Below are 26,784 nucleotides of genomic sequence, written 5' to 3'. Positions count from 1 at the left end.
CATAACATTTCCATTTCCTAGAGAGCTTTGAGTAAAAGAGACGTAGTACTCCCGAACTGCAACAATACAGAAGTGAGCAGCAAAGGGCTTGCCTACAGAAAAGCAGTGCGGCCACAGTAACTGGTAACCTTTAACTCAAAGGGCGCAAGCTCACTAGGCCACACTGTCTCCAGCTGTATACAAAGGCCTGGAGGGAGGAAGGCTGTGAGCACTCTGATTTGTGTATGCAGTGGAGAACATCCCAACAAGGTGGTGTATTTTAAGATCAGAAAATTATACCTAAGGAGCAGACAATTCTATTAGAGTTGTTTAAGCACTTGCTCTCCAGCATGATGACTTGAGACGGACGGCCATGGGGAGTAAAGGAAATTATGACGTCGTTAGGATTACAGGTAAGACAAGGGGAACCCAAAGCACAGACGATAACACAGAAAAATTTTAAGAGAGTACAGATGCCATGACATTTATTAAAAGGCATGCTACAATGCTATACTTGTTAGGAAAGGAGACTGAGATTCCATGTAACAGGTATCAAATATACAAACCGAAGGAAAACGGAATCAATATTGTAGTGTACAGAAGCTTGAATTAACCATGCACTACACAGTTAGAAAATATGGTTTTTAATATTTTCTCCTCTTTGCATTTATAACATAATTCACTTAGACAATCACAGAATCCTTTTCTTCCAATACCACAAACTGTATTACAAATGAAATCTGGTACTGCTGCTTATCAAAATATACAAGACAATTGCTATTTTCTATAAAACCACTTTATATGTTAACTTGTTCCCAAAAACCGTTTTTTTTTTCCTTTTTGGCCTGGTTTAAAAAAATGTTGTTACAAATATTTACAGCATTTTCTTCTGTTAGATGAACATTCTTACAAACAGAAAAGGGGAATTTTATGAACAGACCATGTAAAACACTAGACAATATTAGAGGTTTTTAGCTGTGCTATTCCCCCCTCAAATACAGTACTGAAAATGACCATCCTTGCTGTCCACTTATTCTGTTCACAGTAAAATTCCCATTTTTCTCTAAGCAGTCTATTCATCAGGAGGAAATGGAAAGTCAAGGCCGCTCTGCGTGGTATCTTTCAGAAAAGAGCTCAGGGAAAATGCTTCACAGATCAGTTAAAACCAGAACAGGCAGTCTTTGGTCAGAGCAATGAGGTGAAATTTCAATGTAAAACTTGGTGTGGTCAACAATGTTTGTAATTATTAGTACTTCCTGGATACGGGATGTATTTTTAAAGATCTGGGTAACAAGGAGTGGTAAGAAAAAAAGAAAGACTAGAGTATGATATTCTTAATGACACCAAAAACAACTACGTAGAACACCTGTTCTTAGAACTACTATGAACATAACAAAACTCTGTTGGCAGCGTTAAGTGAAGTTTGTCATAAGCAGTTTTCGGGCATGACAGTTATCATCACCAAGGTCCCTGTTCTCTGGAGCATGTGCCTCAGCCTGAGACAGCTAAGGTGACCACCGTAAAGACGGAAAGCAGTTCTGCTCCGGCACCATACAATGCTCTGCTTTCTGTGCGGAAGCAGACATGCAGCTGAGCTTTTGTTTACTCGGGACTGTTTGCTTGGATGACTAGTTTGTGGGACAACATTCTCTTAAACTGTACAGTACACATTTCCTGAAAATCAAAATGCCAATGCTACCTTAGGCTCCAGTAGGAGAAAGGCCGACGAGACTACTGAAGAAGGCACGTAAACTTTGGCCCTGTTTTGTTTTCCACCTTTACACCCCCAATTAACGTTTCTGTAATTTTCTTTCTTTTTTAAAAACAATTCACAAGTACCTGTTAGGATTTGCTCTGAAAAAGACTGCAAACAGTCTTCTACTAAAACAACCCTTTAAAAAAACAGCCGAGTTATACTTCAAAGTTATGTACAATCTAAACTGGGTTTGTTTTAGCACAACAGTGAAGAGTCTGGCAGTTTTCTTCTCATTGCCAGTAGATCAAGACAAAGGAAAAGCTGAGAAAAATGCTCTCACCAGTCATGCTCTTGGTTTTAAAATAGCAGTACACACTGGCTTTCTAGGAGGTAATCTGGGGTTTACAAGTGGATTCACTGAGGCACAAAAGATCATTATTTCTGAGTTTGTTGTTTTCTGTCCAAGAATATTTAGTGAAACTAGACAAGAAACTGCATAATATATTCATTCAAATATAAATGCTCTGTGTGATGAAATGAAGACTTTAAAAATTGACACTTTATAGATTCCTAATAGCTATTTGTTGGTTTTATCTTGGGGGTAGATGGGGACACAGGCTCATGTAGCAAGGCTGGGTTTCAAACACAACATTCAGCCTCCTCCAGCTGTGTGCTACCATGCCTGGCTCATAAGGGCTAGTTCCTAACCTTCAACAGGCCCTTAATCACCACAGCAGGAAAGGACAAAGAAGGAATTTAAAAGATAGCAGCTATGACTCTAAAACATTCAGTTCAAACACTGCTACAAAAAATTGCATCTAGTATTTAGTCCCAAAGATCTCATGTCATTTTATGGGGATATGGAGTAATCCTGAAACTCTAGCAAATTGTCAATTAAGAGAATACATGATTTTGTCTATTCTCATATATCACAAAACACATTTTACCAATATATGAGTTATGCGAACCCCAAAGTAAAACATCTTGCTATATATAGCACTGTTTTAAAATGTGTACTGCTATTTCCTTAAGTCCTGAATTTATATATGCTTAGTTAGGATACCTTGAAAAGTGATATGACAACACTCCCCCGAAAAAGTAAATTAACTCAGCAAGGCAGTCGCAAAGATCAACAGCAAAAAAAAAAAAAACAAAAAAAAAAACAAAACCACCCACCACTGCTAAAAGATACTGAATAAGTGCATGCCAAAACAAAAATACAGATCAAAATTTTCCATCACCCCGGTATTTAAAACTATGCCAACACAAATATGTAGACCTCTATAATTCAAACAATAAAGAGCTCAATATGGACAGCATCCATATGCTACAGCTAATTTTAGACACAACCGGATGACTTCAAACATGCTCTTTTAAAATAAGCATATCCTACATTCCCAAATCTTAATTTTGTTAATTTTGTCAATAAATTAAAATGTACGTAATGTGCATATGTATATATAACATTAAAAGAGTATATGTATGTATATACACTTATTTATACACACACACACACGCACACATATCTACACAAATCCCTGAAAAGGATTTCAGTGTTCTCTCAATTTAAAGGCCATCCCTACTTCAGAATTACATTCAACACTATTATGATTTCCCTTCTGTTATCAGTAACTTTTGCTACACGTATGCTGGATCTTATGTCATGAATTAATAAATTACATAGTTCCCAACTCAAAATAAAGGAAGCAATCCAATTTAAAATGTCACTGAAAATTAATATAGAGTCTGTGTGAAAAGAGCAAATTTGGGGAGACAGTTCCATTTCCCCTCCTTTATTTGGTATTCAGGTGAAACATACCTCAAATGTAAGTGGGAAAACACCCAACCAATGTTTAATTATCATGCCCATCTATTCAGCCAATACTAAGGTAACCCCATCTGAAATGTCCCAAGCTAGCATCTCTCTGTCTGTTCTATGGACTGTTGCTTCTTACTGAGGGAATTCTGATTTAAACAATCTATAATTATCTCTTTCAGCTTCTATTTTCTATAAAACTTTTTCTTTTAAAAAAATGAAAAATGTATGTTCAAATTAATGGCTGAAAACAGAAGAATGAGATACTCTTTAAAAGATGAGATGATCAAATTTGAGAATATTAAAAGTGAAAAGGGGTGGACAAAATTGATCCCTTTGATAATCCTGTATTTTAGAAACCAATTAAGCATTGAAGGAATAATTAACAAAAGCAGTTTTATATTAAGAAACAATTTTACATGATATAATCACTGAAGCAACATTAACATGTACCTTACATTCAACCAAAAACGTAAGAGGGTCAGAGTATAAAAAATAACCCACTTTCTCATATTCCAAATATGTGGACATTCAGTAATGAAGTTCCATTAATAAAGATAATCAAGTCCTTGAGTGCTGAGAAAGAACCGAGTAATCCTGAGACAAATCCTAACGGGTGGTAAAGGTCAGACACATGTGAACTGAGACACAGTTCTGCAGCTCTGACTTTACAAGAAGGCTGGAGGCAACCAGCGGTCACAACAGAGGCCTACAGGTGCACACTGAGTTATTCCCAAACCACTCACCCTTCCCTAGCCCATCACTATACCAAAGCACCAAAAATTTGAATAGAAACTATTATTGAAACCACTTAAAATTGCAATGAAAAACGGGGGGAAAACCCTTAAAATCCAAGACAAGGAAAGAAATAACAGAATGCTCACCAAGCCCACAATTTATCTTTCTAGATATTTAGATAAAACTCTAATCTATTATATCTTAAGCACATAATAAGGCACATAATAAGAAATTAAGTAAATACACAGTAATTCTGAGTATTAGAGATTATAGTGGTACAAAAAACCCTTGAGATTTTTTTCTAAAAGAAGACCTTACCAAAAATAACTTTTAAAAAATCTGTCAAACCATATGATAGACCTGAATATTTTCCTTAAGACTGTAAACTTTTTTTCTGAAAACAATTATAAAAAAGTAGGATTACTTTTCTTTTAAAATTTTCCAAGATCATATTACATTACTTGACAAATGTCATTTTGAAATTCAAAACATAATTTTTTTTCTAAAATGGTTCACTATTCTGATATTGTAACAGATCTAGGCTGAATTCCACTTCTGTTTCCCTGGGACAATTGCAACACTTTGCGTTTCCAAAAAGTCTTTGAAAGAGAAGATATGCATTATTCAAAGGAGTGACATACAGTGAAAAAAAAATCACTGAAAGAAAGCATGCATGTTTATAAACCTGCTTCCAATATAACTCCATGTGGTTATGTATAATAACTATCAATAGATGCAAATATCTGATATAATTTATAAGTGAACATCATTTTCTACAGGGAAATTGCTGAATCATAAAGTTAAAAACTTGGTTGTAAGTGGTTTAAATTACATCAAGAAATTGTAAAAGTCTGTATGCCTAAATTCCTCAAAGTACAAAGGATACTAGAAATGTCATGTAAGGCTGATCTGGACCCAAACTTAAACAAAGTCTATCCTTTTGAAATCTAATTCAGGGAATTAAATTATTTAAAAAATATTTTCCTGATCTTTTTTCCTGAAAGTTATTTTCATAGAAACTGCAGTACAAAGGAAAAGCAAACCTTTGATCAACATTGGTGGGAAAAATTGGAGAAAAAAAGGAATATCTCTTGTTTTGAATGTACTTGAATATTAATCAAACTCCCAAAGAGTTACTTTTGTGAAAGAGGCAGAATTGGTCTTGAGCTGCTAAAGTTTGTGCCTGAAGACTTTACTGAAATTATGGTCCAGTTTCAGGAGAACATTCACAGAGAGCTCAGATGGTGGACTTTGAGAAGGAAACTCTGAGGTGATGATTCTCTCCAAGATCATGATTGTGAAGCTCAATAAGGGCCTGGATTGCTTCTTCCACAGACCCCAACTGAATGAGTGCCATCTTACGATCCTTCCTATAATGACAAGGAAAAAATAAAAAGTACAATTAATTTGGTTTTAGACCAAAGGACTTTGCAGAACTACTTTTAAAAAGCTACAAACCATGTTAAATAATGTTAATTACTTTTGAAAGCAAGGACTTACTGAAAGAATTTAAAAGCCTTCACTGAGCATCCAGCGTCTATGAAAAGGTTCTTCAAATCATCCATTGTAACAGAAGGGCTGCAAAATATCAGAGTTATCAACTACATTAGTTCTATTGGCAAGAGAGTCACAGATGCGCTCTGATCACCATCGGATCCCTTGAGCACTTATGTTCCAACAATCTCTTTGGAGATATTATATAAAGAAAAATAAAAAATATGTATTCTTTCAAAATGATTATTTCTCACACTATTGGCATTAGTAATTAACTCTATTAAAGCTACTTCTCCAGCTCTGGCTTACTAGCTATAGCCCAGAATTATACAGTCTTTATAGCTTTCATGGTGTCTGGAAGGTGTATGGGTTGGCCAGTTTCTAAGAATATTTACACCTGGGCTATTCTCCTCTCATACTGCACCGAGATGTCCTCTGTATCCCTTAGGATAGCACAGAAATGACAATACATGCTGAGAACTGAATCCTGGGTTTTCCACATGTCAAATACAAGCTCAACCACTGAGCTACATTCTCTGATACCTCTTTGCCTGGCATTTTGACTTCAACCTTATGAGACATACTCAGAGACCACTTAGTTGAGCCATCTCTACATTACTAATTAACAATGTGACAAATATTGAATAGCATGCTAAGTTTTGGGGTAATGTTATACAGCAATGAATAACTAGTACAGTGGTCTATCATGCAGGCAGTACATGATGAAACAACATCACTGATTCCTCGGGGTAACAGATCTGTGCTTACACCACATTCCTTACTCATTTGTGTACCCTTTTGAATTAATTATTCCTAGTCTGAGTCCCATCAATAGACTGAAACTAATGACCTTATTTCAAAGACTATTAGAAATAACTAGTAAGGGGCATAACAGTTATCAGACTAGAGCTCACAGAAAAGTCGAGTGTTACTGCTTAATGGGACGGTTTCAGTTTGAATAATAAAAAGGTAATGCAGAGGGGCTGGAGAGATGGCTCAGCGGTTAAGAGCATTGCTTGCTCTTCCAAAGGTCCTGAGTTCAATTCCCAGCAACCACATGGTGGCTCACAACCATCTGTAATGAGGTCTGGTGCCCTCTTCTGGCCTTCAGGAATACACACAGACAGAACATTGTATACATAATAAATAAATAAATATTTAAAAAAAAAAAAGGTAATGCAGATAGGAGTGAATGGTTACACAAAAAATATGCAACGTTCTTAACGTAAAATGTGCACAGCACTATATACTGAACAGTCAAAATAATCATCATTATACAGATTTTATATTAAAACAAAACAAAAATGGTTGTTATGAAGATACAATGAGGTTACACATGTAAAAGCACCATAATCATGCTTAAAGAACACAGAATATGGAGAAAATTCAGAAATACCAGTATTATTTCTTTTTTTCACTTCTAATGTCCTATGTGGGTTATAATCAGTGACCAGCCCCTGCATAATTCTATACTTAAGGAACAAACTGGGCACAATCCTAAAAGCCAATGAGTCTCAAGTTCGAAAAGCTTCAAGAAAGAAAAGGACTGGGTGTCTAGCTCAATGGTAGAGAACTTACTAACTATACATGAGGACTGGATACAGAGATTAAAAAACAAAATTATTGGGTGGCAGTGCCATACACCTTTAATCCCAGCACGCAGGAGGGAGAGACTGGCAGATCTCTGTGAGTTCGAGACCAGCCTGGTCTACAGAATGAGATCCAGAACAGGCTCCAGAGATAGAGAAACCCTGTCTCGAAAAAAAAAAATCAAAAAACAAAAACAAAACAAAAAAATTCACCAGCCAATTAACCAACCACACACACAGATACCTAACAATAACAAGCCCATTTAGACAGGCAGGTTTCTCTGTGTAGCCCTGGCTGTCCTTCAACTTGCTCTGTAGGCCAGGCTGACCTGGAAGCACCACCACCACACGGCAGGTATTCATTTCTTAAAGTGACTCACTCCTCCATTGCCTAGTTGGCATGAGGTTTGATTTTACAGCCTAACCGAGATAAAAAGTTTCTCATCAAGCCTGACTGTACACCAGCAGAGAAACTGAATAGTTAAAACTATTGAGTAATTATTTTTATTTACTAGTTACCTCAGGTTCTTAGAATTATATTCCAAAACTTGACCCAGCCAACCCCTTGGTTTTTAAATTGTACACACATACACACTCCCACAACTTTTTTTCCTTTTCGTACTATTTTTAGTGATATTTCGGAATTTCACATCATGAACCCAACACACTCACTTTCCTTTTATGTCTGTCCTCGTACCCTTATGACCTGACCTCCAAAAAAGAAAGAATAAGGGGGGGGGGTGTCCAATTTGTGTTGCCCATATACTCACTGTTGCATGGGCACACTCTTGGTAGCCATAAAGAAAACTGAGTCCTTCCCCACCTACACTCCCACCAGAAGCCATCAGCTGTGGAGAACTACACTCCAGCATCCTCATCATAATTTCTTAAGAGGTCTCTTCAATGGCTTTCTATCTAGGCTGTTCCTTTTTTGGGGGGAAGGGGCAACTATAACTTTTAGCACTAGTTCCAAAACTTACTCCTTTCATGAGTAAGTTTAAAGTTTTTAACATTTAGGAATTACAATACATTTTTTTCTTTGAGAGGTCAGAGACTAGATATCTCATGCTGTGTGTGAGCTATACAATCTCCGATGCAAGCACTCAACTTCTTACGTAGCTCCAAGGCAGAGATACTGTGTTAATGAGTACAGTGGTTTTACATCACATTTATATCCTATGTGTCTACCAAAGGAATATCTACATATTTGTCCCCGAGACAGGGTTTCTCTGTGTAGCTTTGGAGCCTGTCCTGGAACTCGCTCTGTAGGCCACACTGGCCTCAAACTCATAGAGAACCACCAGTAGGCTACATATACTTATTTTTATCCTCACTTCAAATAGAGAAGCTAGTAACTAAAATTCTTTATTTGAAAATCCTCAAGTGCTGACAACTTCACTTTTAAGGGTAGGATTAGGGACTGGAGAGAGGTTAAGAGCACTGACTACTTTTCCAGAGGATGTGGGTTCAATTCCCAGCACCCACATGGCAGTTTACAACTGTCTGAAACTCCAGTTCCAGGGAATTTGACATCTTTGTATAGACATACATGAAAGTAAAACACCAATGTACATAAAATACACAGGAATTTATAAATCTTTAAAAATGTCTTGGGAAAAAAAGGGTATGATTGGAAATAAAGGCTTTCCACAGCATGGTGGCACATAAAAGAAGTTGGCAATAGATGAGAACTATGGAGTTTAGAACAATTTTGTAGCTTTTGCTTCTCCCAAGACACATATTACAGATTAATCATCAAAAGAACTTCTTGGATACATACGGGATGTTGGAAAGATGTAGAGTGGCTGACGGCGGGAAGATATTCTGGAAGTTCTTTGAGCCGGGCTTTTTAAAGCGATGCAGGGGACTATTGCTGAAGTCCTTAGTCAGACCTTGGTCTTCCTGTCCCTCTCTAGGGAGCTGGACTGCTTGGTGTTTGGACAGTGTAGCACGAAGTACTTTTCCATAAAGTCTCTGACCACTTAGATGGTTCATTGCTATAGAACAGGAATAAAATGAGGAAAGTTTGAATACTGAGATCCTTAATAATATGTTACCATTTTTTCATTTTCTCATTTAAAAGTTTGAGCTCAGGGGCTGGAAAGATAGCTCATAAGTTAAGAGCATTTGCTGCTTTTCCCAAAAACCCCATGTTCAGTGCTCAGCCGTACATGTCAACTTCAGACTGTCTTTAACTCCAATTCAATTCTCTGGCTTCTGCCAGCACACATGTGGTGCGCAAACAAATATACAGACAAAATGGGTATACACATAAAATTTTATAAACAACAAAAAAATTACCAGAGCCGAGCGGTGGTGGCACACAACTTCAATTCCAGCACTTAGGAGAGAGAGGCAAGTGATCTCTTTTGAGTTCGAGGACAGCCTAGTTTAAAGAGCAAGTTCTAGGAGCCAGGCATGTCACACAGAAAAACAAAACAAAAAACCCAAGTGCTCATAGTAAGAAGTATTAAGTAACTTCATTTTGTTATAATAAAAGCAACTAAAAATTAAACTAATAACAAACAAAATAACTTCTGAGCAGAGTGCTATAAGAACACATAAGGCTCTCAAGGTAAGCAAAGCATTTTTGTAAGATATCAGAGTAGTTATATTTTAGTGGCCAGGGAATGAAACATTCTTGTACCATTCTTAGGAAATCTGCCCCCTTTAAATTATTCAACAGCTCTAGAAAATCTAATTTAGAAAAAAAAAAGAATATTCTAGCTTCTCTTCAGATCATATAATTTTTCAGATTTTACAAGAAAAATGAAGACCCATAAAGCCTCATGACAAGTAAGGTTTAATAGTTTAAAGTGAATGGGAAACCCTGGAGTCCAAACTGTAAAAACTAAAAGTGTGTTATGTGTTTTAGATAATGAACTTCAGAGTTTCGAGTAAAGCAGATGCAAATAAGAAGGGAAATACTATCAGAAAGTGCTGCTGCAAAACCACATCCCTCCCAGTTCCACACTGCCCACCCTGAGGGAAAATCCACATGCAAAACAGGCATCACCACTGTCAGTACCGAGCTGAGCTTGACTTGCGTCTGCCATCTGCACCAAAGCGTTTTCTTTCTTGTTAAACATGATCTTCACTCGATGGACATCACCATACACTCCTAATTAAAACACAAAACACTGCATTTAAATGCCTGGGTATACCACATACCATCCTGTGGCAATTTCATGCATCCTGTCCTAGTAAGTTTCACAGCTTTATCTCTCAGGTATCTTGTCAATACATCATTCAGTATAAACCCAATGAATTGACTCCTCCTTACGGCTTCCTACATCTAGCATTGAACAGCCCCGGCAAAGACAAAAGGGAGCACTATGCACACAACTGCTCCTCTCCACACCCACTTCTGACACGGTTCTTAAAATCTTTCACCTAATAGCCAGCACCTTTGGAATTTACGGGCTAAGCACCCCTCCTCACTGTCCACTTCTTCCATTCTCACAACTGTTGAGTGTGCACTGAAGGACTACCCTAACACCTTCTAGCTCATCTCATTACATGATTTTTTTTTTTTCAAGACAGGGTTTCTCCGTAGCTTTTGGTTCCTGTCCTGGAACTAGCTCTTGTAGACCAGGCTGGCCTCGAACTAACAGAGATCCGCCTGCTTCTGCCTCCCGAGTGCTGGGATTAAAGGCGTGCGCCACCACCACCCGGCTATGAATTTTTTTTAAATTTTTTTTTAATTACTAGTAATTCCCAGAGTGGGTCCTCTATCACGGAAGACAGGCAAAATAATTAATCTGGGTGTGGGAAGACAATGAAACACTAGTTTATCACTTTTACTCTACAAAAATTAAAGAGGGACTACAATGTAAAAAGCATTCTTTCATTTCCCTCTGCCTAATGTACTGTAATACACTGCAGTTTCCACAGTATATAAAATCAGAGTTCTGTATAAAGGAACCTCACTATACTTGTAATTCAATAAGAAAACGGCTATGAAAATCTTCAAAGGAACAAATGAGAGATGGTTACTAACACCTAAAGATAACTTTTAACCTAGAAATGGATTTAAAAATTGAAAACAACAACAACAACAAAATCAAGTGTTCTGAATCTACTGCCCCTCTCAAAAGTGGAGGCTGAAGGAGGCATTTCTAAAAACAAAATATAGAGCTGGGCATGAAGGTACACGCTTGATCCCAGCACTCAGGAGAGGCAGAGGCAGGCGGAGCTCTGCGTTCAAGGCCAGCATGGCTTACACAGAAAATTCCAGGACAGCCAAGACTATATACAGTGAGACCCTGTCTCAAAAAAAAAAAAAAAAAAAAAAAAAAAATCAAAATCAAACACCCTGTAACCAAATAGATACATCTATCTAATTTGTTCTTTAAGACATGGGAGACTTCACTTTTTTAATGAAGGCATATTTTACTCTTAAAGAAGACCTACTTCAGACAACAGGTCATATAAAGATACAGTGTTAATTCAATATTATACAACCATTAATTGCATGTGCTACCATTAGCAGCATTGACAGTGACTAAAGAGCATAAGTGGTCTCTTAGGTAATGGAATAATTCTAAAGCTGGACTGTGGTGATCCTGAGCAACTGTGAACACATAGTAAAAACTGGAGCTAGAAACGGTGCCTGACAACCTGAGTTTGATCTTCAGGACCCACAAGGTAGAGCCGACTCAAGCCAGGTTAGCTTCTAACATTCAAAGGCACACCACAGATAATGACCCCAATAAACTCATAGATTTGACTATTTGGTCAGATCGGACTACTTGGCCACCTGGAGTGGTACTATTTAAAAGGATTAGGAAGTGTGGCCTTGTTGGAGGAAGTTTGTCACTGGGGGTGGGCTTTAAGATTTCAAAAAGCCCATTCCAAGCCTAGATTCTCTCTCTCATCCTATTGCCTGTGGATTTAAATGGGTTAATTTGAAATGTAAGAGTGAGTTAGTAATTAGCCTGAGCTCTCAGTGTGCTTACTGAGAGCAACTGCCGGACAGGAAAGCTCCACCGGCAACATGTCTCCTTGGCTGGTTCTTCCTCATTTTTCAAAAGTCAGCTAACATTTTTGCTTAGTCAGCTAGATATACTGACTAATACTCCCTGCTTTATACCAACACTTACAAATTTAAGTTCCCCGATTATAATCTTTGCTCTATCTTTAGTGTCAAACATATTACTAAGCATATAAAATTAATCAACAAATATTACTGGGCTGGAGAGATAGCTCAGTGGTTAAGAGCATTGCCTGCTCTTCCAAAGGTCCTGAGTTCAATTCTCAGAAACCACATGGTGACTCACAACCATCTGAAACGAGATCTGATGCCCTCTTCTGGCCTGCAGGCAGACACACAGACAGAATATTGTATACATAATAAATATTAAAAAAAAAAACAAATATTACTAAATGAATCATGTGCTCATTTCACATTTATAGATAGATGACACTAAAAACAAACAAAAAAGAACTTACCAAATAGGATAAAAAGTCCATGTGGTGTGATAAACTGAAAAGATAACACAAAATATAACTAAATAGAGCCCAATTTTAAAACAAGTTTATTTACAGTGTAATAAGGACAGTTTATTCTGTTAAAGCACTGTTCTGTTTCTATATTCTGGTGATACATTTTATTTAAAATCCTTAAAACAGATTTAAGCATTTTAACACAAACCTAGACTACATGTAAGAACCCACCATCCCATTTCCTGAAAGACTACTTAGACCACTTCTCAACTCACATCAGGATTGAGGTTGGTGACAAGCAGAACAGAATTCCCTGGTATGCCACTTGTCCCAGGAATGGCCATCCTTCCAGTGACAGCAGAGGAGGTGAGTGTGAGGGGACCAAGGGCTCCAGGAACAGCTGGAACAGACAGACCTTTTAAAACACAAAAATATCTTCTTACATTATAGTTATCTGGAGAATAACATTTGATAGATACAACGTAAGCAAAGTAATTGAGCATTTTTAAAAAGTATACAGATTATCATAAAGGCTATCCAAGAACAGCTTTTCTTTCCATAGTCTGTTTGAAAGATGAGTTCCTTATTTGTTGATATTATTTTTAATTAATACCATTCATATTGGCTCTACATAGTAACTGGACTCATTGGTCTTAAAAATCAATTAAGCTTCACAGAAAGCCTATCACCTGGGACCACATTCTATCCAGTACCTTCATGTCAAGTGGATGTAATTTTCATATTGACCACAAGTAAAATCAGCTATATATTTTACCTAATTTTTATATGACACACATATGTAAATATATTAGATATAAATATATAGTCCTTCAACCAAAGTATCAAATGTATGAAAATATTTTTAACTGTGTAAAGTGCTATATATGCAGATTATAATCAACAATAAGTTTATCTTGTTTTAGAATTTTTACTGCCCAGGATATTCTTAAACTACGGCAAAGGATTATATATTGACACTATACTTAAAACAGCACTTTCTCAGAAGATCCACTATTTCTATCTTTGCTTTAAAAGAACTTAAGGATATAGGAACCTCTGGTACTATAAAAGGAGCCAATTTATTTATCTTACTGTACCTGGAATGAAACCAAGGCCTCGTGTGTTAGGCACACACTATCACTTAGCTACATCTCCTGTCTCATTTTAGCTCTTTCGGTTTAACATTTTTTATATTTATCTGATCACTCTAATTTACATCCTGCAATTAAATTGCAACAGACTTGAAATTCACCTTATTTTGTTTGATAATATAAGAATTTTAAGACTGTGCAGGCTGGGCGGTGGTGGTGGATGCCTTTAATCCCAGCACTCGGGAGGCAGAGGCAGTGGATCTCTGTGAGTTCAAGACCAGCCTGGTCTACAAGAGCTAGTTCCAGGACAGGCTCCAAAACCACAGAGAAACCCTGTCTCAAAAAACAAACAAACAAACAGGACTGGAGAGATGGCTCAGTGGTTAAGAGCATTGCCTGCTCTTCCAAAGGTCCTGAGTTCAATTCCCAGCAACCACATGGTGGCTCACAACCATCTGGAATGAGGTCTAGTGCCCTCTTCTGGCTTACAGGCATATACACAGACAGAATATTGTACACATAATAAATAAATATTTAAAAAACAAACAAACAAACAAAACAACAACAAAAAAAGACTGTGCAGATGGCATTCTCCAATTGAATGCCCTTGGAAGGGAGGGGGCGAGTGATAGGGTCACTTTATATCTCTGGATGGCCTGGAACTCTGAGATCCTCCTACCTCAGTCTCGTGACTGCTATAAATGAAGGTGTGCAACACCACACCTAGCTTGAATTCTTTGTACAGGAAACTTTTTCCTTCATATGATCTATTTTCCATGCCCTTCTAATTCACCTTGCAATTTTTGCTACTAAGTGTAAGTCATATATCCACTAAAAGATGTCGGAGTCCCCTCTGTATGCTGGGATTACCATAATGAATAAAGAAAGTGCTCTGGACCTAGAGCAAGGCAGAACTTAGGTAGGCAGGGAAAGCTAGGCTAAATGCTGGGAGAAAGAAGGGCCAAGTTAGAGTTAGAGAGAAGCCATGGAGCAGCTGCCAGAGTCAGACATGCTGAAAATTTGCCAATAAGCCACTGCCGCATGGCGATACACAGATCAATAGAAATGGGTTAAATTAATATAATAAGAATAAGCCAATAAGAAGCTGGAGCTAATGGGCCAAGCGGTGATTTAATTAATACAGTTTCTGTGTGATTATTTCGGGTCCAAGCTAGCCGGGCAGCAGGGAACCAACAAGCGACCTTCCTCCAACACTACAGTGTGTATGTATGTGCTCTGCTTGGCTTTATAAGGCTTATCAAATTAGAAGCATTCATTGGCTTTTATATCCCCCCCCATGTACATTATACTGTTTTAAACTTACAATGTTGTAAATGAGTATGTAAATGTAGTATGTAAAATCAGATTCATAGCATACACTTCTTAATCACAAACCTGTTTATAGACACAAAATTACCAACGATATGATCAAATAAAAAGTCATAATTAAAGCCAGGTGGTAGTGCACACCTTAAATCCCACTATTCAAGAGGGTAGAAACAGAAAGATCACTGTGAGTTTAGGCTAATCTGTCTACAGAGTGAGTTTGCATTTCTTGAAATAAATGACACTCATACCCTTCACTGATAAATACTCTTCAGAACTCATGAATGGTAAAACATTTTCAAAAGTTGTCTACATTTTTATTGTCTATGCTGCCTTCAAAGTGTCAAAGAAACAAAGACAGTAAAAATCAGGTCTGTTCACATAACAAGCTTATCAATAAAGAAAGAAGCAGATTATATACACCATCTAGCAACCTGATAAAGGCTAAATAATGTACTTAATCCATAGTTATTTGTGCCAAGAGAAATTGAGTGATTTAAAACACACAGTGGAATTACTGAGTGCACAGTGACACTATGAGAAATGTTTGTAAACAGAAAGATGCTTGACTATACAAGTTACTCCATGGTTGTTACACCTTAAGGCCTTTATTTTAAATCGTTCAAATTTTGGTGAGCTCCTAGAAAACAAAGAATTTCATTTAAAGAAACATTTCAAATTCAACCTGAAAGGATTCACCTGTAGCTTGAGGAAATCCAATGGTGGGGGCAAATCCAGCAGCCCCTGCATATGGAGAGGAAATTATACCTGGTGCACCTGGGAAGAAGAGAGGCTATAATAAATACACTGTCTGCTAACTATGCTTACCAACACAATATGAAATGCCTATATGAAAATACATTATAAATGGAACTGAACCATTATGGAATCATAGTTGTTCAGTAGGTAATCCCTAAAGTATAAAAGCCCTTGCTATCTAGAGAGGTTGAGCCCTTTCAACTGGGTTCAAGGATGAAGAACAGAGCTTATCTATTAAGTCTGGACTAGGCTAAGATTCTGGTGTTTATCTAGAGGCATTTTTTTTTTCCTGTATGAAAAGCCATCAAGTGTTTGTTAAACTGTAATGTACTGAAGTAGTACTGGACTGATGAGAAGAAATAATGAAGCTGGACATTATGGCACATGCTTTTAATTCCATTACTGAAGCAGGAGGGTCATGAATCTAGGGTGTGATTTTATTTAAACAAACAAACCTGAGATAAATTTTTGTCATTGAAATGTTTAAAGATACAAGTATGAATTACAGAGATTCACATGCCAAGGGTCCTCTAGGTATATAATACAGCAAGTGGACTAAGGAGGCACCACAGAGACTTCACTAGGATGGTTCAGGGAAGACATCTCTGGAACTTAAGGGAAAGTTTGAGCTAGACAGTATGTTGCTGCGAAGTATGGTGCTGTGTATTTGGACAAGCAATGCCACTCTTTCCTTAGGAAGCCTCGTGACAGAGTCAATAAAACAGGAGTCAGTTCCAAGGAAAGAATCAAGTGTGAAATGACTGTAAGAACTCAAAGGAAACAGCATGGCAAACTCGGAATTATTATAAGCAACATACAGACTTGTAATTATGCTGACTTAGCTTTGAGTGCCTACAGACAAAAGCTCCGGTTAAAAGGGCATAAGACAATAGGATGGTCAGGCCTAAGGTGAAGGGAGGAAAATATCCTATATCCTATAGAGAAAGACAACAGCTTTAAAATGGGAAAACAATGATCCCTGGAACCTTATGAAATACACTGGAAATGTGAGGAGGCCTTTCAACAGAAGTTACACAATAAATAAAGAGAAGGGAACAGTTTTCAGGGAATAAAAAGAAATGAGATTGCAAAATCCAAGCAAAGAAGGAGCTGTTTCCATTTGTATTTCCAGATGAAATAATCCGTAAAAAAAACAGCCTACGTATTTTTTCATCTTATTAAGAGATCACACAAAATTCTAAGAAAAATGGCTAGAGACCATTAATAATTATTTGTAATAATTAAGAACAGGTAATCTGCATGCATCTGAAAAACGTTCCACGACAGAAACTAAGGTAATATAAATAAAGACAAAACCTGCTTCAAAGTCATCATGTACTATGGAAAGTTTTCCCAACTCAAAGAAATACTAAGTAGCCTGGTGTGATCATTCCGCATTATGTATCATGTACTTACTACATTTTTTTTTTTTTTAAATAGCATTAAGAGCAGGCAAGATGGTTAAGACAGTAAAGTGCTTGCCTTGTATTTGATCTCTGGAACTCACATTAAAAAGCTGAGCCTACCCTACCACAGACAGACAGAAGCAGATACTCAGCACTGGCCAGTCAGCCTAGCTTAACTGCTGAATTTCACACCAGTGAGAGATCCTGTCTTGAAAAGAAGGTAGATGAATCGGTTGATGGTGGTGCACATCTTTATTCCAGCACTCAGGAGGCAGAAGCAGGAGGATCTCTGTGAGTTCAAGGCCAGCTTGGTCTACAGAGTGAGTTCCAGGACAGGTATCAAAGTTACACAGAGAAGCAGTCTTCAAAAACCAAAAACCAACCAAACAAACAAACAAAAACCCCAAAAGAACAAAATATAAAAGGTAGATGGTGCCTCCAGAATGATCCCTAAGTTTGTCCATGGTCTCCACAGGCAATACATATTTGTACATGCTAGTAATGTTGGGAGTATTATTTTAAGATGTGTTACTTTTGTTTATGTTGCACTTGTTTAACTCTGTGAAGCTGTGATCCCTTGCCTGTCTATAACACGTGCTAGTCTAATAAAGAGCTGAAAGACCAATAGCAAGGCAGGAGAAAGTATAAATAGAAGAAATCTGACCGGGCGGTGGTGGCGCATGCCTTTAATCCCAGCACTTGGTAGGCAGAGGCAGGCGGATCTCTGTGAGTTCGAGACCAGCCTGGTCTACAAGAGCTAGTTCCAGGAAGAGAAGGAAGACTGAGAGAGGAGGAGGACTCAGGGGACAGCTACACAGCAAGCCACAGAGTAAGAAACAAAGAAAGGTATACAGAAATAGAGAAAGATAAAAGTCTAGAGGCAAAAGTTAGGTGGGATAATTTAAAGTTAGGAAAAGCTGGCAAGAAACAAATCAAGCTAAGGCCAGGCATTCATAAGTAAGAATAAGCCTCTGTGTATAATTCAATTAGGAGCTGGGTGGCAGGAAAAAGCCAAAATAGTAAAAAGAGTAAAACAACTACAACTACAAGTAAGCACACACACAAATACAAGAAGTGCCATTAAAAGTTTTCATTATTGAGTTGGAGAAATGGTTCAGTATATTAGTCTGACAATTTTCAAGTTTTTAGAAAAAAATAGCAATATATTATTTTTGTAACTGCAAAATTTCCAAAGTTCTATTTGGTTTAGATACTGCAGTATAGGTATTAATTTCCTTATTTTGACAAATGAATTTTATTTATGTAAGAATACTGCTTGCCAAGCATGTTGGCTCAAACCAGTAATCCTATGTTAGAAGGCTGAGGAAGACTACTGTGAGCTCAAGGCCATCCTGGGCTACCCTGTCTCAAATACACAAAATACACACACACAAAGAATATCTATGTTCTTAGTAAACATTCAGTGAATATTTAGATGTCAAGTCTATCATATTTGTAACTTACTCTCCAACAGTGTTAAATGGGAGACAAAGCTATAAATATACACAAATACAACTGGAAATGATAAAGTAAATGAAGTGTGATGCTAACAACTGAGAAATATGGAGTTATTTGTGCTATTCCTACAGCTTACATTATTTTAAAAACAAAGCCACTTAAATTACTATAAACTTTTAGAATATAAGTAACAATCTTTTGTTTTGAAAAAATATTTCTTTTTTGAAACAGGCCCTCTTCATGTAGCCAAGGATACCCTTGAACTCACAATCCCTGTCTCAGCCCCCTGGGTACTGGGTACATAAACTACCATACCAGCAGGTATAAGTAAATACCATTATTTAAAAGAAAAAAAGATTTTTCAAGAGCACTTAATTCTGCTTAGAAATCTGCATATTTAAAATCAAGGTTACCCTTAAGTACGTAGCTTTTGGGTAATATTAATGTGCTAATGTTAGAAAAGAACGTGGAACGCAATTTCATATTTCTAGGTGTTTTGTGAAGTAACAGAATTATCTCGTATTAAGGTTTAATATATGGGCATATTCCTTTAGAACATATGCTTTTCTTTAGAAGTCCCAAGAGAACCCAAGAAGAAAAAGGCTGACATAAATAAGTGAAACTTGTAACTTCAGAAAATTTGCTTTGTGACTGAAAAAGGAACTACTCACCAAAAGCAGCAGCCATAGGAGGTTCAAGGGGTGGCTGACCATCTCCAGTAGGAAGGTCTATGCGAGTAAAGTCTCTGCTTTTGTCATTATTGTATTTCACATTAAGGCTGGTGAGTTTGGAGAAGTCAATACGCAGAGTGCAGCATGCATTATAGATATTCTGGCCATCCAAAGCCTAAAGCAGATGAGACAGGGACTGGTGTTTTGTCAAGACCACACAACTCACTGAGCAATCTATTATGGCTACTTTGCCCACAGTAAATATTTAAAGGCGTTAATTTCATACTTCAATTTCATTTTAGTATAATTTATATGGGTGAATATAAGGTATTGATGAAACACCACTGTAATAGTATGCCAACCATAATATATAAATATATGTAAATTATTTGCCATTTTTTTTTACTTGCTTTTTTTAATAAAAAACAAAGGGAGTCACTTGTGACCAAAGATCAGTAATCCATCCCTTTACTATAATAAAATTACCAGTGGGCTATTTGTGGCTACGGTCTGCTTTCACAAATAGTCAAATTTATAAAAACAGACACAAAACCCAAAGAGTACGGCAGCTGTATAATGGACATGCAGCTAGAGGGTGCAGTAGATGAAAAGGCTATTATTTCCCAAACAACAACACAGCAAAATCAAGGTTGACGAAGCTCTCCAAGAGAGCTGTATTTAATGATCAAGTGTTTTATTTTGTCTCATTAAAACAAAACCAAAGATTCATGCACTTAAAAAATAACATAAATAAACAGCACCATATTTCTTAAGTTTTAATGTCTTTACTAATTCAGAGCTCAATAACAATGAGAGCTGAATATGGTTATAAAAGTAGTGAAATCAATCTCTGCCTGAATGGAGACAAGTAAATGAAACCACAAGGTCAAACATGTGCTTAGCAGTCAGACTGCATCAGGAGTGCTATGTTTAAATACAGATTTTAAATGTGACGAACAGCAATAGGTCTCAGAGATCTGAGACATAAGACTAAAGCTGCTTCCAATGGGAAAGCAGTAAAGTTTTAGCTTAGAAGGAAACAATATAGCTTACAATGATATGATCAAAAGGCAGATTTAATTAAACATAAGATAAATTGGAGCAAGTGAGATGTGAAGGCTCTTCAGATGTCTCCAAAGCAAATGACTAATAATTTAAAAAAGTATAATTACCATTTTGGCATAATGTGCATTCAGTGGGTCAGCATACTGAAGCAAGGCTTGAAACTGATTATTCTTTGTAAAGGTGATAATCTTCAAGACTGTGCCAAATTTAGAAAATATCTGAAAAAAAGGGTTTAAGACAATCTCTTGTTCTGTAGTTCAGTCAAGCTTCAAATTCATGATCCTCTTACCTCATCAATGAGTCATATTAATATATAAAATACAAATAATTTTCTCCATTAAAATTTCTGGGACAAAAATGTCTCAAAACAAGTATAAGATGTTAATATTTCGATACCTATGCATGATCCTGGCACACAACAGGTACTCAAATATTTAACTAAATTTTTGTTTTGATTTGTTTTGTTTTTCGGGACAGTTTCTCTGAAGCTTTGAAGCCTGTCCTGGAACTCTATAGAACAGGCTGGCCTCAAGGTCACAAAAATCCACCTGTCTCTGGATTTCTGGAGTGCTAGGATTAAAGGCATGTGCCGCCACCACCCACAAACAATTTTATAGTATATACAAATGGTACAATTCTAACAGAAGGATATAATAGCAATTAACTGATAGTTTGATACAATGATGCTCACCAGTGTATGAATTAAAACAAGAAATCAAATGAGTCAATGATTAATTTCACCCCTGTAAGTCACCAGCTACTTCTGGAGGCTTTTAGAGGCAGAAACAAAGAGTCAAAATCAGGCTTGTTCAAATTACAAGATACTTTTTTTAAGTACTGGCAAGTTAAAGAGTAATAAAAATTTCTGCTTTTATTAAGGCAATAAACAGGCAAAGGAAACCATGTTTGGTTATATATAAGTATTAAAAGAAAAATAAGAGGAAGTGAGATTAAATAGAGTGCACATTAGAGCAAAATTCAAGCCAGCTCCAACTCCTCTAGCAGGGTGGTGGTTTGAGTAAGAACACCCCCCTCGGGCTCACTGAATATTTGAATGCAGTCACCAGGGAGTGGTACTACCTGAAAGGATTAAAAGGACTGAGAGGTGGGACCTTGCTGAATGAAGTGTCACTGGGGGGGTGGGCTTTGAGGTTTTAAAAGTTCATGCCAAGCTCAGGGTCTCTCTTTTCGCCTACAGATCAGAATGTAGCTCTTAGCTACTGGTCCAGCACTTGCTTGCATGCAGCCAGGTCCACACTGATGATCAGGGGCTAAACTTCAGATACTATAAGCAAGTCCCCAATTAAATGTCTAAATGTCTTCTTTTATAAGAGTTGCTATGGTCTTGGTGTCTCTTCACAGCAATAGACCAATGACTAAGTCAGGGTGAATGAGATACAGTGTTGAGGGAGCGGACTTAAAGTAATGAAGACTTTTTAAGGACAAAACATTTGAGATGACCAAATGATGGACAGCAGCCAATGAACTTTGTAGAATAAGTATGACAAGCCCAAGAAACAGAAAGGGAAGTAAAGATAGGGCTAAGCTGGAGAACAGAAAACATAGAGATAGACAGAGTTCCAGAAAAGCCAAGGTGTTAAAGAATAATGTTAGGTACTGTGAGTAAGTAAATGAAGAAACACTTGTATGTGGCATTGCACTGGGAAGAAGTAAACAAGGACTTCTGTAACTAAAGACTAAGTCTTACTCCAACTGATGGTTTTGAAAATTGAAAAGTCCTGCTCACATAGGATTCCATAATCTTCTATATGAATAAGAAAGTCTGTTACTACTTGGAAACAGTAACTAAACTATAGGTCATGACCTCATGAAACTTACTAAGGTACCTGATGGGGGTGGCAATGTTGAGTCAGAATCAAAACTATCTTTTCTAAGATATATAAAAGCTATTACTATTACAGAAGCAAACACAAACACTCTGCTGATCCGTCACAGAGGTCATTATCTTTATGAAATAAACAGTAAAAGACCAGTTACAACTCAAGCCTCCAGTGTCTTGACTGTTAAAATGCTACTCTGTTCAATAAACAGAAAACAAATTTAATAGAATAATGAAACCAACGACTTAAGTAACTACTAAACCACTTTTAGGGAGGGACACTGGTAGCTACAAACACCACTGTTTAAATTCCCTAGGAAACACTTCCCAGGTACACTTAATTTTAAAACTGGTACTCAATTATTGAAAGTAACACATTGGTACTACTAATTCTGTATTTATGATTTATATCTATAGCGAAGAACACATTGGGAAATGAGTAAAAGTCCTACCATAAATTGAAATGCTGATGACGGAAATTAAAAGAATATCTAAGGGCCCAGCTTATTTATAATGTTTGAGTTTAGATAAGATGTATTTCAGTGTTTGAACACATACACACCCAACTCACAATTCTTCAGTCAGATAGATTCAAAGGCACCTGTGGTAGTTTGGATGAGCATGCCCCCAAAGTCTCAGATATCTGGATACTTGGTTCCCAGAAATTGGTATCAGGGAGTGGGCTAGTACGGTGACAGACCTGACCATGCTGGCTTTTTTTTTTTCTTTTGTGAAAGACTTTGGGATTCTGAATTAGAAAAGAAACTTACACTGTTAAGTAGAGGTTAATGGGCCATTTTAGTAGATAGCTGTGCAAGCCTGGCTTACTGATAATATTGTTCCCCTCAGACCATTTTTGTGATATTTTTGGCTGAGATTGTTGACTACTTTCTGCCCTTGTCCTAAAAATTTACCTGCAGCTAAATTTAAAACTAACAGACTAAACCGGTGATGTGGTACACGTGTCTTTAATCCTGGCACTCAGGAAACAGAGGAGGTGGATCTCTGAGTTTGTGGTCAGCCTAGTCTATAGAGCTAGTTCTAGGACAGCCAAGGCCACACAAAGAAATCCTGTCTTAACAATCTCCCAAAATAATAGACTAATTTCTTTAGGGGAGGAAATTCCAAGGCAGTCTACTATTGCCAGCCATGTGGTTATTAGTAATCACACATAGGGAGACTACAATAAGAGCAAGCAAAACAAGAAGTATAAAATGTACAGTTTGAAGAAAAAAGAGCCTTAGGAGCAAGGCTTATGCTGAGAGATAAGATTAAAGGAGAAAGGGAAGAAAGGAAAACAAAAGAAAGAAGTTGTTTGCAAATGTAGTTCAACGAGGCCTAGCTTCAGCATAGGGCGAGCAGCTAAACACAGCAGTGTCATCCATGTGGTTCTGGCTTTAGAGTCGTAAAAGAGGCATGAGTAAAGATTGTGGGATCTTCTTATCGAGTTTAGGAGAAACCACGGAGGCCCGGAAATGTATGGCAGGCAGGACAGGCCCCCCACGAAGGCCCTGAGAGGGCAACAGTTGCGAATGGCACTGGAGATAGCAAGAGGTTAGACATGCTGGAGCTGTAAGATATCTGCCAAGGAAAGCTGCACATGGGGAATGAAACTAGACCAAGTAAGAGACGCACAGTTGGAGGGATGGAGTGAGTCATCTAAGTTCTCTGACATCGGACATGGAGCTATAGGATTTGGAATTAGTCCTCCTGGGTTTCAGTCTTACTCTGGTTTATTTTTTCCTCCCTATGCCTCCATTACTCCCTTAGGGAATTATTCTGTGTCACTACATAACTTATTTTCTGGTTTTATAGGGGATTAAAATTAGAGACTTAACTTTAGTCTTAAGAGACTCTGAACTTTGGATTTTTGAACACCATGCTTCAAGGTGGAAAGGCTCCACCCCAACCAGGCAGTTGCAACACTTTGCCTGGCCTAAGAGGTTTTCTTTAACTGCAAAAGATTCCACAATCCCTTTACTCAGGGGCCCTTCATAATGCTAAAGCCAGAACCCTGTGGGTACACTGTCCTAGTCAGCTGCTTCCTCGGGATGAGCCTGACCCACTTGAAAGATTACGGGGTCTTTTGAAATCGGATAAAATTCATTTTACATTATAAGCCACAAGTCTATAGTGGCCAGAGTGGACTGTGGTGGTCTAAAAGACAATGGCTCCTATAGGCTCATGTTTGAGTATCTGGCCCCATGTTGGTGGAACTGTTTGGGAAGGATTAGTAGGATGGCTTTATTGGGAGAAGTATATTCAGTTTTACTCACTAAAAAATTATGTAAGTAGGTGACCCTCCATTTGTAAATTTTAAATATCACTAGTCCTATTTAGTGGATTATCTCTGATAAGACAGCTTACATGTATTAGTAAATTATCTACAAAGATTACACTGGATATAAGTGATTACCTAACAATGCATATCATATATCTGTGTATGTACTAAAGCTTAACTTCCCTTCAAAATTTACACACACACACATTTGGGGGTGGACAGGGTTTCTCTGTGTAGCTCTGGCTATCTTCAATTTACTCTGTAGGCCAGGCTGGCCTCGAACTCACAGAGATACACCTGCCTCTGCCTCCTGAGTGCTGAGATTAAAGGTATGCACCACCACTGCACTGCCAAATATTTTTATTTATGAGTGTGTATGTGCACCATGATAATAATGGACTAAGAAGCCTCTGAAACCATAAGCAAGCACCAAATCCAACGTTTTCTTTTATTAAGAGTTGTCTTGGTCATGGTGTCTCTTCAGAGTAATCACTAGACAGGAAAATAATTCCATTTTGTTGGTTTTGATGTGGGATTTTGTTATTAACAAGCCATTACATCTGGTTAAAATTAGAATTTCTCACCCACTGTTTTCCCTCCAGTGTTTGGTATCATTATCATAATTATTGGTACGAGGAACTGAACATTAAGACCACATGCATGAAAGTTCTTCATGCCACATGGCTCTACAATTCAGCTACATCCCAAACCTTGCCACTTTGATGCATCTTTGTAAATCACAAATTCCAAACTAGGCCAGGTGTATTAACATACCATTCAATACCAGCACTCAAGAAGCAGAGACAGCAAATATCTCTGTGAGTTTGAGACCTGACTGGTCAATAGTGATTTCCAGGATAGGGCTATAAAGGTCAATTCCCGTCTCAAAATAAATAAAGGAAGAAACTTAGAAAAGGGGGGCTGTCAAAAATACCTGACACAATTTCTTCTACACAACAGGGTGGTAAGTCTTTTATTATTTAAGCAGATAATGAAAAGAAAATATCAACCAAATTGGTAAGGAACAGATTTAGGGTGGGGGAGGGGGAGAAGGAGGTTACTGTATGTAGTATTGCTGTGCTGTAGCTCACTGTGGAGGCCAGGCTGGCCTTGAACTCAGAGAGCTGCCTGCCTCTGTCTCCCAAGTGCTGGAATTAAAGTCCTGTGTTATCACACCCAACTTAAAAAACAGATATTAACTAAATTTAGGGAATCATAGTCGATTCTTCTTTCAGAAGAGCTTCTTCCTTACCTGATGAAGAACTTCCAAAGTGACAGGGTAAAATAGGTTTTCAATAATTATCCGGAGCACAGGACTCTGCCCAGGTAGCACTGTGCCTTCACTGGAAGGAGCTCCAGGAAGGGACAGGTTTCCTGACTGTACAGCACTGACAGCCTGCAGTGCAGCTTGGGCTCTCTAGAAAACAAGCCAAAACAAGAAAAAAGAAAAATTACCACTTTTGATCACAGAAGCAGTGAATGGATCCTGAAGCCAAGATGACATAAAACAAACTCAATTCCATATACTTTATCTGGACGCACATATCCCAAATTGTAGAATTTAAGTTCTCAATTTGCTTTGCCAGTCTTTCTTTTTTTAAAGATGGGGCTCAGGAGATGGCTTGATCAATCAAGTGCTTGTTATATGAGCATAAGGACGTGAGTTTGACCCTGAAAACTCACATGAAAAAGCCAGGAACAGTGGTGCATGCTTTTAGTCCCAGCATTATTGCTTAACAATTCAGTTCTAAACCCTTTGGATGGCTTAAAACAAGTGTAAATATGACTGGTGTGTGAGCAGGGAAAGCAGGCCTGCCACAGAATATCATCAACAAGCAGAGGAGCAAATCCATAGCCAGGGCTGCCTTGCAAAGGGAAATCAGGACCTAAAATAGAGGGAGGGAGAGAGGGAGGGAGGGAGGGAGGGAGGGAGGGAGGGAGGGAGGGAGGGGAGGGGAGGGGAGGGGAGGGGAGGGGAGGGGAGGGGAGGGGAGGGAAGGGGTATAGGGGTGTGTGTAAGTACCTTCAATGTTAATGTCAGCTATCACCTGAAGAGCATGCTGGAGCTCAAGGAGTTAGAAGGATGCCCACAATGATATAGGAAGCCAGTGCAATGAAGATGACCTGAGC

The 26,784-nt window shown here is 37.8% G+C and overlaps 1 protein-coding gene across 1 annotated transcript in view; it reads right to left on the bottom strand.

The window, feature by feature from the left end:
- Positions 1 to 442: 442 nt before the first annotated feature.
- Ptbp3 (polypyrimidine tract binding protein 3) overlaps positions 443 to 26,784 on the bottom strand; it is a 78,847-nt gene continuing 52,505 nt past the window's right edge. Inside the window, exons 6-15 of the mRNA XM_057790422.1 lie at positions 25,907 to 26,071; positions 20,641 to 20,751; positions 19,469 to 19,643; positions 15,874 to 15,951; positions 13,033 to 13,157; positions 12,764 to 12,797; positions 10,341 to 10,433; positions 9,093 to 9,309; positions 5,730 to 5,807; positions 443 to 5,599 (exon numbers count right to left, since the gene is read on the bottom strand). Coding sequence (XP_057646405.1) covers positions 5,467 to 5,599; positions 5,730 to 5,807; positions 9,093 to 9,309; positions 10,341 to 10,433; positions 12,764 to 12,797; positions 13,033 to 13,157; positions 15,874 to 15,951; positions 19,469 to 19,643; positions 20,641 to 20,751; positions 25,907 to 26,071 — 1,209 coding nt within the window. The 3' untranslated portion in view covers positions 443 to 5,466. The remainder of the gene's footprint in view (positions 5,600 to 5,729; positions 5,808 to 9,092; positions 9,310 to 10,340; positions 10,434 to 12,763; positions 12,798 to 13,032; positions 13,158 to 15,873; positions 15,952 to 19,468; positions 19,644 to 20,640; positions 20,752 to 25,906; positions 26,072 to 26,784) is intronic.

The sequence above is a fragment of the Chionomys nivalis genome, chromosome 16 (assembly GCF_950005125.1).
Source record: "Chionomys nivalis chromosome 16, mChiNiv1.1, whole genome shotgun sequence".
NCBI lineage: Eukaryota > Metazoa > Chordata > Mammalia > Rodentia > Cricetidae > Chionomys > Chionomys nivalis.
This window is presented reverse-complemented; position numbering and strand designations above follow the sequence as displayed.